The sequence below is a fragment of the Penicillium cosmopolitanum genome (assembly GCF_028827165.1).
Source record: "Penicillium cosmopolitanum strain IBT 29677 chromosome Unknown utg000008l:1.0-4398992.0:1.0-4402845.0, whole genome shotgun sequence".
NCBI lineage: Eukaryota > Fungi > Ascomycota > Eurotiomycetes > Eurotiales > Aspergillaceae > Penicillium > Penicillium cosmopolitanum.
The window spans coordinates 222392-237954 of record NW_026622678.1 but is presented as its reverse complement, the minus strand read 5'-3'; the positions used below and the strand labels follow the sequence as shown (position 1 = coordinate 237954).

At 51.7% G+C, this 15563-nt stretch overlaps 5 protein-coding genes across 5 annotated transcripts; 3 read left to right on the top strand and 2 right to left on the bottom strand.

Annotated features, from left to right (window-relative positions):
* Positions 1-2452: 2452 nt before the first annotated feature.
* N7509_006629 (uncharacterized protein) lies at positions 2453-3914 on the top strand (the record flags this gene model as incomplete). The annotated part of the gene is made up of 2 exons (XM_056631266.1): positions 2453-2669; positions 3031-3914. The coding sequence occupies 2 exons, from the start codon at positions 2453-2455 to the stop codon at positions 3912-3914; spliced, it is 1101 nt and encodes a 366-aa protein (XP_056486817.1).
* Positions 3915-4063: 149 nt separating this feature from the next.
* Positions 4064-4306, bottom strand: N7509_006628 (uncharacterized protein; the record flags this gene model as incomplete). The annotated part of the gene is made up of 1 exon (XM_056631265.1): positions 4064-4306. One exon carries the CDS (start codon positions 4304-4306, stop codon positions 4064-4066), a length of 243 nt encoding a protein of 80 aa, XP_056486816.1.
* A 645-nt stretch (positions 4307-4951) lies between these two features.
* N7509_006627 (putative nuclear serine protease HtrA2/Nma111) lies at positions 4952-8269 on the top strand (the record flags this gene model as incomplete). Its single annotated transcript, XM_056631264.1, has 4 exons — positions 4952-5365; positions 5456-7756; positions 7818-8015; positions 8093-8269. The coding sequence occupies 4 exons, from the start codon at positions 4952-4954 to the stop codon at positions 8267-8269; spliced, it is 3090 nt and encodes a 1029-aa protein (XP_056486815.1).
* A 1031-nt stretch (positions 8270-9300) lies between these two features.
* N7509_006626 (uncharacterized protein) lies at positions 9301-13312 on the bottom strand (the record flags this gene model as incomplete). The annotated part of the gene is made up of 4 exons (XM_056631263.1): positions 9301-9891; positions 9987-12911; positions 12984-13074; positions 13134-13312. The coding sequence occupies 4 exons, from the start codon at positions 13310-13312 to the stop codon at positions 9301-9303; spliced, it is 3786 nt and encodes a 1261-aa protein (XP_056486814.1).
* A 678-nt stretch (positions 13313-13990) lies between these two features.
* Positions 13991-15120, top strand: N7509_006625 (phosphotransferase family protein; the record flags this gene model as incomplete). The annotated part of the gene is made up of 2 exons (XM_056631262.1): positions 13991-14634; positions 14715-15120. 2 exons carry the CDS (start codon positions 13991-13993, stop codon positions 15118-15120), a joined length of 1050 nt encoding a protein of 349 aa, XP_056486813.1.
* Between the last annotated feature and the right edge of the window lie 443 nt (positions 15121-15563).

The following is a 15563-nucleotide window of genomic DNA, read 5'->3' as shown; positions in this document are numbered from 1 at the left end:
AGCCGAGGTTCATACATACACCTCCACAAGAACGATCTCCAGCTATGCGGCAGTGGTTATCAGAAACTTCTAGTACTTATTTTCGAAGTAATAATGTACTGTATGCATAGTATTCGTATGCAGTAGTAGTTAGCCGCCCGATCACGACAAGGACTTGTGCGCCACATACAAGTAGATACCCAACGGATCGCCCCTTCACACGACACTCCTCGCTCAGTGTGCATTGGATCTATCAGGCCAGTTACGGTCAGCCAGGTAGCACAGAGAAGGTGCCTCCTGTTCCCGAGTACCGAGATTCCTCGCACAGTGGTTCAATTTAGTGCGTTGAAAATGCTGCTATTCTGACGTGCCATTGGAGGACTCCTATGTCCATTACCCCAGGTTGAAGCAGCAAGGGCTTGTCTAGTGCCACGGCCGGAATGACATCTCCGGTGCTCCGCCTAGTGTGGCTGGCTGACCGACGGCTGTCACCGTACCATAGAGTGGGTTACAAAGGAACATGTACGTATGTACTCCGTACGAAGCATGGAAACCCCCTTTTCGAAAGTGTCGTGGTCAGAAATAGTGAGTTTCGTGCTAGGAAAAGATCTCCGCCCTGCATTTCCTGGAAACTGGGAAAAATGGATCCCTCCAAAATGGTTTGGTGGCGGGGAGGGGATGTACTTCCTGGTCCACTGCGCCTCCTCCTTAGCGAGCTGCAGGATGCCCGTTCGAGATAACCGCGAAATAGCCACAGTCTTCGTTGTGGTGGATCTCCGAGATAACAATACATAGTGAGAGGTTCTCCTGCTCTCCACTGTCTATTGATTAACATACTAGGTGTGTTACAGGATGATCCATGTTGGAATTGTGGCTGAAATCATCTTCACGTCACATGCCGTTCGTTCGTATCCTCCCATTACCGCAGATTGTATTGCAGATCCAAAAGGTACCGAACACAAAATGGTGAGAGTGTTCGGGGTCGCCGTTTCCTAATAATTGTGGCTACGAGGAGAATGATCGGTCCTTTTCATTGGCTTCCTAGTCTTTCTGCATTGAGACGGGGCCACGATAGCTGGACACTGGCAGCCCTAATTGGAGATCCGGACAAATAAACTGGTCCATACATATGCACTCCATCGCCGTCTTGGCAGTGCAAGTCATGATGCAGAACAGGTATAGCGATTTTTTGATGTTCATTGTCAGCAATGCCTTAGGGTGAACAGTTGGCGCTGGCAGTTGTCCGATCTGTCCGATCTGTCCGATCTGGAATAAACCCGCCGAAGTCTCCAAGTAGGTAAACCACCGTAGCCCAGGTGCATACGAGTACACCAAACATATGTATCATAGCCCCACGTTACCAACGGCAGCTCGAAGCAAAGGTTTTCCTTGGCATGTAGGCATCAGCCACAAGACCGTCGGGGCCAAGCTTCCCTGAGATCTTTTCCAGCGGCCATTCGCTAAACTTGACGATCAAAACGAGAAGGAGGAGGCGGTTGCCTGCGCCACAGTTGGACCCACGATTCACGTCATTTGAGGCGCATTGGTGTTTGCGGCTGAGGATATGCAAGGGTCTGAGCTTTCTGAGCTTTTCGAAGGAAACCAGCGAGACGTAAAAGATTTCTCTGGATTTCTCTGGGACGATGAACTTTGTTCCACTCAAATCGAATAGTAGACACACGTATGGAGTAGTACTAGTAGCGAAGATGGGTCTTGTACCCAGAATGGAAGGAGTCTCTACAGAGTGTGAAGTCGAAGTACTCCGAAGTCGATAATCACATGTCTTTGGGCTGATGTAAGCCTGAGGCAGAAAATTGTTCCCGTGACTCTCCGGACCTCCTCTCTTCAAACATCCCAAACATCACCACCACCACCACTGGCTACAATTCCTGCAGAGAAACCCTGTGAGCAACAGGTTTCCCCCCCCAAAGCCGCTCGATCCTCATCGGTGTACAATCACGCCCCGATCGAAATTCACCGAGAGCCCACTGTCATCGGGCCCGTGTCCCCACTCCAACCAAAAAGGCTCCGCTGCATTAGCCCGTCAGCCCACGGCTGATCGCTCTGAATCCGGGCCACACCCCCCTCCCAAATTCTGTCTTGCTCCGAGTCCAGCTCTGTTAAAGCAGTGGCCGATCGCGCTCCAGCACCACCCCTGCCAATATTGCTCTGTTAGAGCCAATCACCGTGCTCCCTTTTTGTTCTCTTTGACACATTTCCCTAGCCGCTGTTCTGTATACCAATTGCGCATATCCCTGGATTCCCACTTGAATTCTCCCTTTGTCTGCGTGTGTGTGGCTTGTGCGTAATCGACGTGATTACTTGGGGTGGCTTCTGATCGCCCAGGAGCTCAGCAACAAAAAAGACGGACGAATACTCCGTACAGCGGGCCATCAAGTTGATACCCTTTCCCCTGGGTCTCCCCTGTCCAAACGCCAAAAGTTTGGGTCCGCGATAGTGCCCTTAATACAAGATGGATCCCAACGCCGTCTATCCCGCTGGCTTTCCCGTCCCGACTCAAAGCCCCCCAAACCCGATGGCTTTCTACCAGAATTCAGTTCCCCAATACCCCCAGTCTAAACCGCCGGGACAGCCTGGACACCAACAGCATTCCTTCGGTGCCATCCAACTGCAGCCAGGCGGTCCCACCGGAGCTATGATGCCCTCAGGCTTTCCCCAGCAATCCAACGGTACGTGACCGACCCCTTCCCCTCCTTTCCCCTTTTCTTTGTGATTAGCCCGCTGTACTCGTCACTTTGTCCTGCGGGGTCTTCCTGGCTCTCCAGTTTCTGGAGAACAGTCCAAACCCTATTCGCCAGTGGTCTGGGGCGTAGGGCCGATCATGTTTCTCTACAACAAGTCGCGCTGCCTATGAAGCCCCTGCGGCTCTAATCGATCCCCCTGTCGCTGGCGTCAACAATCGTCTCAATCAATTTCTTGGCGAGATGGGGTGCTTCGATTCGTTGCCAGTCGTATTTTATCTGCAGCAGGACAGTTGGGAATCGCAAGTCTCTGTTTGATTGACGTGGACTGACCGCCAAATTGTAATAGCAGCACCCATGGACAATTACTCGGCATCCTTCTCACAACCTCCCGTCCCCGCCGGCATGAACCAATTCTCCCAACCTAGCACGGCGACGAATACCCCCTCCACTGTCGCACAGACGTTCTCCCAGAATATGGCATCTCTGTCAGCAAACAACATGCTCCCCAACCAACAAAAGCCTCCCCAGATGAACCCGCAAATGAGTGCCCAGATGAACGCGCAGATGAACGCGCAGATGAACCACCAGATGAACCACCAGATGCCGCATATGAACAACTCACCCCATGTGACTCAACCCGGGACCCCAGTCCAGGCTCAAGGACAAGGCCAAGGCCAAGGACAAGCTCCCAATGTGGCTCAAATTCAGACACAAATGCAAGGGCAAAGCCAAGTTCCCCAGGCCCAAAGTCCCGCTCAGGCTCAGGCTCAAGCGGCGGCGGCAGCTCGTGAAAAGGCGCGTGTCAGCACCCTTCTCGACATCAACTCTACATTGTTACAGGAGGTTTTGAATCTGCAATCTGCTGGCAAGGCAGGCTCGGCGGCGAATGCGGAAGCGAATGCCTCTGGGGAGCAGGGAGGGGATATGAACAAGCCTACTGGGCAAAAACCAACCCAAGAGTACATCGAGTGCATGCGCCGACTGCAGGCCAACCTGGCATATCTAGCGACGATCGCCGACCGAGCAAAGAAAGCGAGTGGCATTACACCCCAGGCCCCAGCAATCATGACAGCTCCCCCTAATCTCCCCTCGGTGAAGGAGCTTTACGTCAAGCTGAATGAGCTGTTTCCAAATTCGGGGAAATCATCGACTCCTCAGAAGCTCAGCCCGGGCATGATGCACGGCAACGGGGGCCCAAGTCCATCACCCATGTCCGAGTCGGTGGTTTGAGACGCCGGAAAGAAAAGGAACTCGTGCCATGTTATTGATGATCTTTTTTCTTGGTTTTGGATTTACTGCGGTGAACACCCATATCTCTCCATCTCCCTCTCCCTCTCCTATCGCCCTCTCCTTCTTCCGTTATCCCGGGCTCCTCCTGTTCACGGAAAGATGAGGTTCCCTGTTTCCCTGTGTCGGAGATCGGTCTGCCGCGGCGCCTCCCGTTCAGCCAGCTCTGTGTGTTGCATCGTCCAATGAGAGAGGCCTCCGGGGATGCAAAAACTGGCGAGGGTGTGTAGCCTGACCTCGGTCAAATCCTCCAATCCACCAGCCGACCTGGTCATCTGGGAAAAGGGGCGCATGGTGGTGGAGGGTAAAGCCCGTTCTGCAGGCGCACCATGCATGGTGGATAAGCAGCGTTGCGTCGGGAATGTAATTAATCCATATACTCCATCCTGTACCCTTGGGGGGTTTGTAGTTTGAATGAGCACTTTATATGTGTAATAGCATCGTCAGGCGATGCCATATACATTACCATATACCATTACCATATACAACTGCATTTACATTACCACTTACCATATACCATATACCATATACTATATACTATATACTATATGCCACATTATCTCCTCAACTTCTAATAATATACTCGTACTACCTACTACTCCTGCATGACAGAAAGATCGGCGTGCGCGTGCCTTGTCCACCTGAACTTCTCATCGGGCATGGAGTGGACCCGCCCAATCACAATCGCTCCTTTCGACTCCCGCCTTTCACATTCGCCTCAACTTGAACACCTGCGAATGTCTTTGTTGGTTGCGTGCAGAAGGAGTCTGTCTGTCTCTGTCTCTTCCCTTCGCTCTTTTGCTCCTCCGAGTCCATTCGACCGCTCTGATCGCCCCTCCTCGTCATCATCGTCGTCATCCTCACCCTCACTGTCTGCCGCCCGACACCTTTCGCCCTTCTCTTCTCATCAACTGAAGCTTCCTTCCCTCAGAGCTCACATCCACCTCAACCACCGTCCTTTCTTGCAATTCCCCTGCGCCATGGATGCTAATGGCGACATGGGTGCCAAGCGGAAGCGCGGCACTGTCGCTGGGGCTGTTGAACGTCCCGCAAAACATTTGAAGCCTGAGGGTTCGGTGCTGACCCCCGGCGACGCGACTCCGGCCAATGGAACCGTTTACGATATCGAGGAGGAGGAGGATTCTGCTCACATGATGGCTGTTGGCCCTGCGCAGGCCGATTCGCCTGAATGGCAGGCGACCATTGAGACGGTCGTGAAGAGTGTCGTCTCGATCCACTTCTGCCAGACATGCTCTTTCGACACAGAGCTATCGATGAGCAGTCAGGCTACTGGCTTTGTCGTCGATGCTGAGCGTGGATACATCTTGACCAATCGCCATGTCGTGGGTGCCGGTCCTTTCTGGGGATACTGTATCTTTGACAATCATGAAGAGGTAAAAAAAATATATTTGCGGCCCAGCTCCAGCCCCGAGAAGGAAATCTCGCTTGATTCATAGTTTAATAACTGACATGCTCTTTCATAGTGCGATGTCCGACCTGTATACCGAGACCCCGTTCACGATTTTGGTATCCTCAAGTTCAACCCGAAGGCGATTAAATATATGAACCTGACCGAGCTCAAGCTCCAACCGGACGCTGCTCGTGTGGGTGCGGAGATCCGAGTCGTGGGTAACGATGCCGGTGAGAAGCTGAGCATTCTCTCGGGCGTCATCAGTCGACTTGATCGCAATGCTCCCGAATATGGAGAGGGTTACAGCGATTTCAACACAAACTATATTCAAGCTGCGGCCGCCGCCAGTGGTGGTAGTTCTGGAAGTCCCGTCGTCAATATCGACGGCCACGCGGTCGCTTTGCAAGCAGGTGGACGCGCAGACGGTGCTGCCACGGACTATTTCCTGCCTTTAGATCGCCCATTGCGCGCCTTGGAGTGCATTCGTCAAGGCAAACCCGTTACTCGAGGTACCATTCAGACTCAGTGGATTCTCAAGCCATTTGATGAGTGCCGTCGTCTCGGTCTGACCCCCGAGTGGGAGGCTGCTGTTCGCAAAGCAGCGCCGACAGAAACCAACATGCTTGCAGCTGAGATTATCCTGCCAGAAGGTCCTGGAGATGGCAAGCTACTAGAAGGAGATGTTTTGTTGCAGGTAAATGGAGAGCTTCTTACTCAATTTGTCCGTCTTGATGATATCCTAGACTCCAGTGTCGGTGGTAAAATCCGACTACTGGTGCAGCGCGGAGGAGAAGACATGGAGGTTGAGTGTGAAGTGGGTGACCTCCACTCCATCACCCCCAATCGATTTGTGACCGTTGCTGGAGGCACTTTCCATGACCTATCATACCAACAATCCCGTCTTTACGCCATTGCTACCCGTGGCGTGTACGTTTGTGAGGCTGCGGGCTCTTTCAAGCTGGAAAATACATTGGCGGGATGGATTATCGATTCAGTCGATAAAAAGCCAACCCGAAACCTGGACGAATTCGTGGAAGTGATGAGAAACATCCCTGACCGGTCACGGGTGGTTATCTCCTACCGCCATATCCGAGATCTGCATACCAAGGGCACTAGTATCATCTACGTCGACCGTCACTGGCACCCGAAGATGCGCTTGGCAGTGCGCAATGATGAATCTGGTATTTGGGATTTCTCGGATCTGGCTGGGCCTATCCCAGCCGAAAAGCCTGTTCCTCGCAAGGCCGACTTCATCCAGCTGGATGGTGTTAGCCAACCTGCGGCGGCAGAGATTGTGCGCAGTTTCGTTCGCGTCTCTTGCACCATGCCATTGAAGCTTGATGGATACCCTCAAGCCAAGAAAACCGGATTTGGTCTGGTAATCGACGCGGAGAAGGGGCTGGTTGTCGTCTCCCGGGCTATTGTGCCCTATGATCTCTGCGATATCAACATTACCGTTGCTGATTCCGTCATCCTCAACGCCAAGGTCGTCTTTTTGCACCCTCTTCAGAACTACACCATCATTCAATATGACCCCAGTCTTGTTCAGGCACCCGTGCAAAGTGCTCGTCTCAGCACTGAGTATATCAAGCAGGGTCAAGACACTATTTTCGTCGGTTTCAACCAAAACCATCGTATTGTTGTTGCGAAGACTGCAGTCACTGATATCACCACTGTTTCGATCCCTGCCAATGCTTCCGCTCCTCGGTACCGAGCAATCAACCTAGATGCTATTACAGTGGACACTGGACTCAGTGGGCAGTGCACAAACGGAGTGCTGATCGGTGAAGATGGAGTGGTTCAAGCACTTTGGCTCAATTACCTTGGTGAACGCACTCCAAGCTCTCACAAGGACGTCGAGTACCACCTTGGATTCGCCACTCCATCGTTGCTTCCCGTTACGTCCAAAATTCAACAAGGTGTCGTCCCCAAACTTCGCATCCTGAACATGGAGAGCTATGTTGTGCAGATGAGCCAGGCACGAATCATGGGTGTCTCAGAGGAGTGGATCCAAAAGGTGGCACAGGCCAACCCTTCGCGTCACCAGCTGTTCATGGTGCGCAAGGTGGATTGCCCACCCGCAAACTTCACCTCTGAGGTCGACAGTTTCCAAGAAGCTGATATCATTCTCACTCTCGATGACCAGCTTATTACTCGCGTTTCGGAACTGGATGTCATGTATGAGAAGGAGGTATTGGATGCTTTGATTATCCGTAACGGCCAAGAGATGCACATTCGTGTTCCAACCGTTCCAACCGAAGATCTTGAGACCGATCGTGCTGTTGTTTTCTGCGGTGCTGTTCTTCAGAAGCCCCACCATGCTGTGCGGCAACAAATCTCAAAGCTTCATAGTGAAATCTATGTCAGCGCCAGGGTGAGTCGATAACAATTCTTGCTAGATTTTGTCCGAGATTTATAACTAATAGTGCCTGTAGAGCCGCGGTTCGCCCGCCTACCATTATGGACTTGCTCCTACTAACTTCCTGACTGCTGTCAACGGCGTTCCTACGCCCAACCTCGATAGCTTCGTCAAGGAAGTTCGCAAGATTCCGGATAACACCTACTTCCGACTGCGTGCCGTGACATTCGACAACGTTCCATGGGTGGTCACTATGAAGAAGAACGATCATTACGTGAGTACTCACCCTAGTGGCTTGACGTCGGTCCTATACTTCGACCAAGCGCAGTATTGACAATTTGTATTATATAGTTCCCCATGTCCGAGTATATTAAAGACCCCTCCGCTGAGGCTGGTTGGAGCACCGTTTCCCACGGCAAGTCCGAGACCAAGCAGGGAGTATCCTCGGATGCTGCGAATCTCAACCCGGACGCGATGGATGAAGGCGGTGATGGTGGAGCAAGCGATGCTGAACCCGACATGGAGTAAGAGCCGGGCGTTTATACGATCGTGAATACACCACCCCATGTAGGCTTGTATAATATTCGGTATGGTGGCGCGACCAGGTCTGGCTGATCAAGGGTTTTGTTTTCGTTGATTTCTTGATACTGTATAGGGCATGGTGTATATTCGGTCGGGACTGGTAACACGCAGATTAAAAAAAGAGAAATTATTTGCTGTATACAAGTTCTTTCACTGGCACACTGTCTGGTTCATACTCGTAGGCAGAAGACCCCACCTCTCCAGAGGTAGGTAAACTTGAAGTGCAGAGAACCTTGGAACCTTGGAAGAAATATATAAACCCCAGGGCTTGGAGTGTACTACTAGTGGTAGTCTAGCAACCTCATAAACTTGAATGGATCTAGTACTAGACGGGTACAGGTAAGATTTAGACAACCTAATTATATGACCTTGATGACCATCAAACTATGTTCTCTCAAGGCCAAAAAAAAGAGGCTGTAAACCTTGACTGATCTGACAGATGTCTGATTAAAATCAGATCAGAATCAAAAAGAATGCATCATCCGTGAATCGAACACGGGCCTCGTCGATGGCAACGACGAATTCTACCACTAGACCAATGATGCTAGTTGATATAATCCAGCTCCACAGTTGGAACTATGAGCCTAAAACCTTTGAGAAAAAATAACCACACCATGATCTTTAACAACAGCACCGAATACTACCGATCCCTGAGCGCTAGGGCACAACATAATCATCTATCAACTCCAAATTAAATACTCTTAGGAAATTAACTCCAATCATTCGATTAACCGCCATATGCACCAATGGATGCTCTCCTAACAGTCTGCTGTCTGCAGACATAATGTGATGAATAATGAAAATGAAAAATACACAACGCCGATAAATCCCAGACCCCCTAAACACCGATAACACCATGATACTGCAAAGCCACACCTCAACTGTCGCTGCTATTCAAAAAGGACACAACACAAACAGGCTGTGGATGAAGTGGATGAACTGAATATTGTTTGTCACACGCTATGCGGCACAGCCGCTTAGGTCTCGAAGGACCATCCGCCATTGAGACGGAGACGTTGGCGCTCGGCGCGGTCCTTGCGAATCTCTTCCTGGGTAAGACCATCTGGACCAGACCAGTTTGCGCTACTAGTGCGGTCACGGAACTTCTTGATCTTCTTGTCGGCTTTGAAGGTTTCCTCGAGGGAGAATGGGGCGATGGGGCCAAAGATTGAATCCGCTTCCATTTTATCCTGTATCACGAGCAGTTCGTTAAGTTCTTTGGCTTGGGCCCACTTGGGAACGGGGAACATTTCCGAGTCTGAGTCGTCCTCGTCTTCGCTGTCTGTGGCAATCTCGGGAAGATGTATGCTCTCTCCGCTGGGATACTTGGGAGACGGTTTGGCGGGGGGTTGAGCTGGGGCACGTTGAGCGGAGCTGGAGGCCGCTGGCCTGGCGGCATTGGCAGGTGCTGCTGCTTGGTTTGGCTCGGCGAAGGGAATCTTTCCGCTGGCATATTGGTACATATTGGGAGCAGGACGCGCTGCCTGACCGGGCTTGAAGATGCTAGACCCGGATGAAGATGCCATACTAGGCTGATTTATACTCGGATGCTGCGGCTGAAGAGGGTGCTGGGTTAGAAGGTAGTGAGCGAGACCGGGATTGTTCAAAACATACCTGGCGCATATTAGACACCCGCTTAGGGGGGTCCCATTGGAGGTCTGACCGATGGCCTGGAGGGTTGGTGTTGGTATTGGTGCTGTTGCTCATCTTCACCTTTGCCCCATTTATCCCCGATAACAGAGTGCACGTTGCTAATCTTCTTCACCGGAGGTCGGTTACTAGCCTCTTCATTCATGGGCCTCTTAGCGGGTCTGGCAGGATTAGGCGCAGGTGGATTAATTCGACCATAATTCTGTGCTGGACCCGCGCGAGACTGCGGCCTCGTTCCTCCTAGATCACTCTTCTGAGAGGACTGAAGGGCCGATTTCTCGTGTTGCAGGACGGGAGCCTGGATATGATTAGTGCAATCCTCGACGACTGTGGAAAAGCGATGAAATACCTCATTTACGATTTGCTGGCTACCGGTACGGCCGTGTTGTCGCCGAGCATTTTCTTGCCTCCGTCTTTCAATTGCGGCTTTGTTAGATTCTTCCTGGGCAGATAGTTCTCGTCGTCCGCGATCTGCCTCAGCACGACTCTCAGCACGGCTTTGGGCCTCCTGACGACGAGATTCCTCGTGCTGTTGCTGGGCAGCTCGCTTCCGATCCTGTTCTCGTTTGCGCTCGCTCGCCAATTGAGCTTTTCGCTGTGCTTGTGTCTGGCTCGAAGTGCTGCTCTTGAGGCTATTCGTCGAGGAAGCCGTTTGGAGTGATTGGTTGCTCCCCTTCTTTTTCAAGCTTGCTTGCTTAGAAGCAGGAGCTGGGGCGGGGGCATTTCCCTCATTGAAACTGGACGAAACAGAAGTAGCCACGGGGATTTGACGAGAGGACATTGTGCTCCCAACACGGATCGAAACGGGTCGGGGCTCGGGCTTTTGAACCGCCTCGCGAGCCGGGGGCTTGGGTCGGCGGTCGGCTTGCTTTGGCTGTGGAATTCCGTATTTTGACTCAGGTTCTCGCGACTGTTGTCGTTGCGGTTGCGATGGCTTTTGGGCGATACGCTCATCTGGCTCAACCGAAGATTTATCTTGAGCGGCCTTGAGCTGCGCTGTTCGTTGTTTCTCCTGCTCCTTAGCCCTTTCCAAACTCGCTTCTTCTTGGTGCGTCTCTGCCTCTCGTTGGCGGTCTTCCTGTTCCTTTCGCTGACGCTTTTCCTCCTTCTCGGTGGAGCTTCGAGTGCGGCGGCCCTCCTGTCGTGCGGGAGGACTGGAGATATGAGGTGGCTCAGACATTTGAACATCACCACTTTCATTGATGTCGACGCTCATTCGCTCCTGGGTCTGCACACGATGAGCCACTGGGGAGGAGCTCTCGATTCTCGAAGGACTGCCAGTGCTTGTGAATAAGCCCTTGGCAGACTTCATGATCGACTGCAATCTTATCTTGGAAGCACTTAGCGGACCCTCGAAACGTCGAGGGGATCCAACGGGAGTCGTAGATCCCAAAATAGAAGTAGACGCGCTCTGCTGATGACCCCGTGGGCGAGGAGAAGAAAAGATGGAAGCGGATGATTTGGGCCGTTCGGGTTCTTCAGAGGGCTTCTGCTTGAGTGCTGGGTTAATCTTCTGAGAAGAAGATTGGGGTTTCTCAGGCTCCAGGAGATGCTCCATGACATCTGTGGTTTTGCTCTTGGTGAGATTCGGTCGTTGCGGCGAATCCAGAGCCTTGATCCAATCGTCGTCGCCAGCAGTATCTGTTTTCGGGACGGGCGTCTTCCTAGTCTTCTCATTTGAAGAGTCCAGTTTGGGTCCAGTTTTGGCAGCCGGGAGCTCTGGATAGGCGATTTGACCAGCAGACAGACCCGCTGCCGACGGGATAGACTTGTTGGGGCGTGTTTGGGGCTTCCCGAGCATGCTGATCCTATCATGTAGGCTTTGGGTCGACTTTTTGTTGTGTAATTTGCTAGCCTGGTCCATATCGACATCGTCTTCCGGTTTCTTCTCATTGTCAATGTCCATGGCGGCATCGCTCACATTGTCTTCCGAGGATGGTTGTCCCGATCTATGACCACTTGAATGGACTCCAAGGAAATTGGAGTTTCTCTTATGGCTCAATTTTGCGAGATCAATGTGACTGGTACGCGAAATCCTTGCACCGCCCATACTCTTCTTGGTAAGAGGCTCTCTGGCCGGCAGAGAGGCAAAGCTCAAGCTACTCTTGCGGACAGGCAGTCTGTCTGGTGTAGAGCCATCGGAGGGCGATCCAATGTCATCAAAGTTGTCGTCTAGAATGGTATCATCCTTTGTCGTATCTTCGATTTCCATCTCGTCATCTTGGGGTTGAGACTCCTCTTGCTCCTTTGGTTGATGAGAAGCCATAGGGTTATTGTTTTTAACGCTGGAAATCACGTCTTCCTGGTCTTGCTCCTTGGGCTTTTCCTGGGCCATGGGCTTTTCTTGCCGGGCTTGCCGGGAGGTCGATGCTTCCGTCTGATGTTTGATCTTAGATTGAGGTGCAACCTTTGGAGTTGTATCGATTTCGGACCCAGATTCCTTGTGCGCTGCGTTCACGGGCCGGGCGGTTCGCTCCTGCGTCGGTGTAGGATCCAGATTCATTGGTTCGATAGTCTCTCCTCGAGCGCGGACGTTCTCTTGAGCTGAGACGAAAGAGTCTTCTGTTGTTCGTTGACTGGCTGAAAGCTCAGGTCGGGAGTTCGATCTCGCTGGTTCATCCACTTCGAATGGTTGTGTGGCGGTCTCTGGTTCTGGCTGTGTATCGGGCAACACCATTTCATCATCATCGTCGTCGTCGACCTCTTCATCCTCCATTCCATGGTAGCCGGAGTCGGTGTTATATTTTTGGAAGGAGTTCAAGTTCTGGCTGAGATCTGGATATTGGGGCTGCGATGGCACCTCGGCTTCCTTGAGGCGGGGAGGGGCAACTGCCGCGGGCGCAGCGGTTTTCGATATGACACGATGAATAAATGGACTCGGGCTTACAGCCTTGTTTTCCACTTGCTTGTGGGAGGAGGAGAAAATCTCACTCAGTGGCTGTTTCATGGTTAGCTTTTCACTCCGGCTGGAGGCAATCCCATCCCACACAGGCCGGCGCGCAGAACTTACGACTCGATCATCTTCCACATTTCGCTTGCGAGCCGTGCGAGGAGTTTTCCCTCGCATTTTACCGGGGGTTTTGAATACATCGGTAAAGTTTCTGGATCACCTATTAGCACCAGGTCAAAATTGGCGGGTGAGCGACCGGTCGCGACTCACGCTTGGCCCTTGGAGAAGATCTCGGTCATGTGCTCATTGAGCCAGTCCATCTCATGACGGACGGGGTATTCCACTTCCTCCAGTTCTTGCTCGACCATCTCCGCCACATTTTCCTTCTCCGTGGCGATCCAGGCAGCGGAACCAACGGGCTTTTGCGCCCTCGCGCCAGCAGCAGCCATGATGTAAACAAACGCGTAGTGGGGACTCGGTAGTCAAGGAGAGTCGGGGGCAAAGGGGCGCCCAAAAAAAAACGATGAAAGAGCTTCCGCACAGGGGGATCAATTATTGGAAAATCATGAGTGAGAGCAGCAGTCAAAGGGCGGCGGTGTTGAGGTGTTGAGGTGTCGAGAATGGAGATGGAGATGGAGTGGGAGTGGGAGTGGTAAACAGAGATCCCAACTCGGTAACGCGCAGTCACGTGGGATCCACCTATAAGTATAGAGTGCCATCTGTATACTAGTAGTAGCTACTAGTAGTAACATCCAGTTCTAGTTAGTTATCAGATATTAATATACTGATAATTAGACCAAAACAAGATCATTCTTTATAGTACAGGGTAACCCCCCAGACTACTAGTAGTATCTATGAATACTACTACTAGTATCTACATGTCCTTCCTGTTCTACTGAGTGGGATGGCATGTCCATTTTCAGTGTGCAGGGTCGTTCCTTCCCTGAGAATGAGGATAAGTTCAACAGTCCAATGTCCTTCCCATTTAGCCATCCACCTCACCTTCACTGTGCCTCACTTCCCTCTTCCCTCTTGTTTTCGCCCCTTTCACCTCTTCTTCATCTACCACTACCACTTCACTTCAGCATTTCCATCTCATGTCAGGTCCTTTGGACCCAACAGGCAAAATGCCAAACTTACCCGGTCTTTTAGCAGAAGCCTCTCGTCTTCACTCTGGTATGAAATGTCGACTGCCCAACGATTACGATTCCCCTCTCCGAGGCGGAACCCACGACGTCTTCAAACTCGAGTTTGCTGATTCAACTGAATGGGCCCTTCGAATCTGCCGAGATGCCCATGACTGGCCCGCTGAACTACGAGCCGTGAAGACACTGCAGCATATCAAACGACATCATCCTCACATTCGAGCCCCCACCGTTCACGGCACAAAGCACCCCGTCTGGTTCATGGATTGGATGGATGGTGAGCCGTTGAGCAGATGGGACCTTCAGATCCCGATCAAGACCCGTCAATATTTCCTTGAGGATCTTGCCGAGTTTCTTCTGCTGCTATGGTCGACCCCAGCTCCAGCCTCACCGTACCCAGCCCCGGTGGTGCCCTACTCGAAATGGCTGACGCAGGCGATTGACCGACAGCTCAACCGGACCCTTTCCGGAGAATCACGCTGGGGAGATGCCTTGGAATATCTTGTCATGAGATCCATGATCCCCTCCTATTCTGTTGCGGTGGATGAGTACAGCAGCATCGGTATTGCTCACGGGGATCTGAACGTTCATAACATCCTGGTGGATCTAGACATTCGTCTCTCAGGGTAAGCTCAACCTTTGGCATTTACTAGAGTGCCTCTCCCTCCCTCCCTGCTCTGTATATCAGCTGACAATTTGGACTTAGGGTGATTGACTGGGATTGGCTCTATCTCGGACCACTACCCTCTGTAATTCATCATCCGTGGTTTATGGCAGACATACCGGGATGGAAAAATGACTGGGTCCAGGAAGGGCAGAACTTCGAGCAAGACCGTGCATATCTGGAAGGTGTGATCCGAAAGAAGGAAAAAGAGAGACAGCTGGACAGCACTATTTCGACCTTGCTTCACGGATCCAAAGATCGAATGTTCTTCCAGGCGGCAATTTCGATGCCTGGAATTCACGAGCAGTTTGTCGAGACACATTGTGCACGCACCGATGGCAACATGGCGATTGCCAACCAACAGCTCCAAGCGGTCCTTGCGATCCACCCGGGATGGGAGAAGCAGCCGGGAGTGCAGAGAATCCGGCAAATGGTGAAGGAAGACTAGTGAGCGGGAGGAGGAAATGGAAGCAGAAAAAAGGGAATTGATCTGTCCAAAGTAGGCAGGGAGAACTGATTTATGCAATATCATGTATTCTATGAGCATCCTAGGGTTACGTATCCTTAAGTGTTAACCTGATCTGATATGTGTGCATCACCAGTGCTGACATCATTACTAGTAGTACTACTAGTAGTAGCAACTATGGTAGCAAGTGCAGTTCGGCAGGAGCTACCCAGGCCAGGCCTAACCAGGCCTAACCAGGCTTGGCGGACCGCACTTGCCCCCAGTGGATTTGCACATGCGGTTGACATCACAAACCCTTTTTCGTTTCCTTATCTTTCCCTGCTTTCTTTTTCTTCCCTCCCACACTCCGCCTCCTACCTCCACTTCACCCTCATATTCACCTCCCTCTTCTCTTCTCTTCTCCCCTTTCAGATTCAGATTCAGAT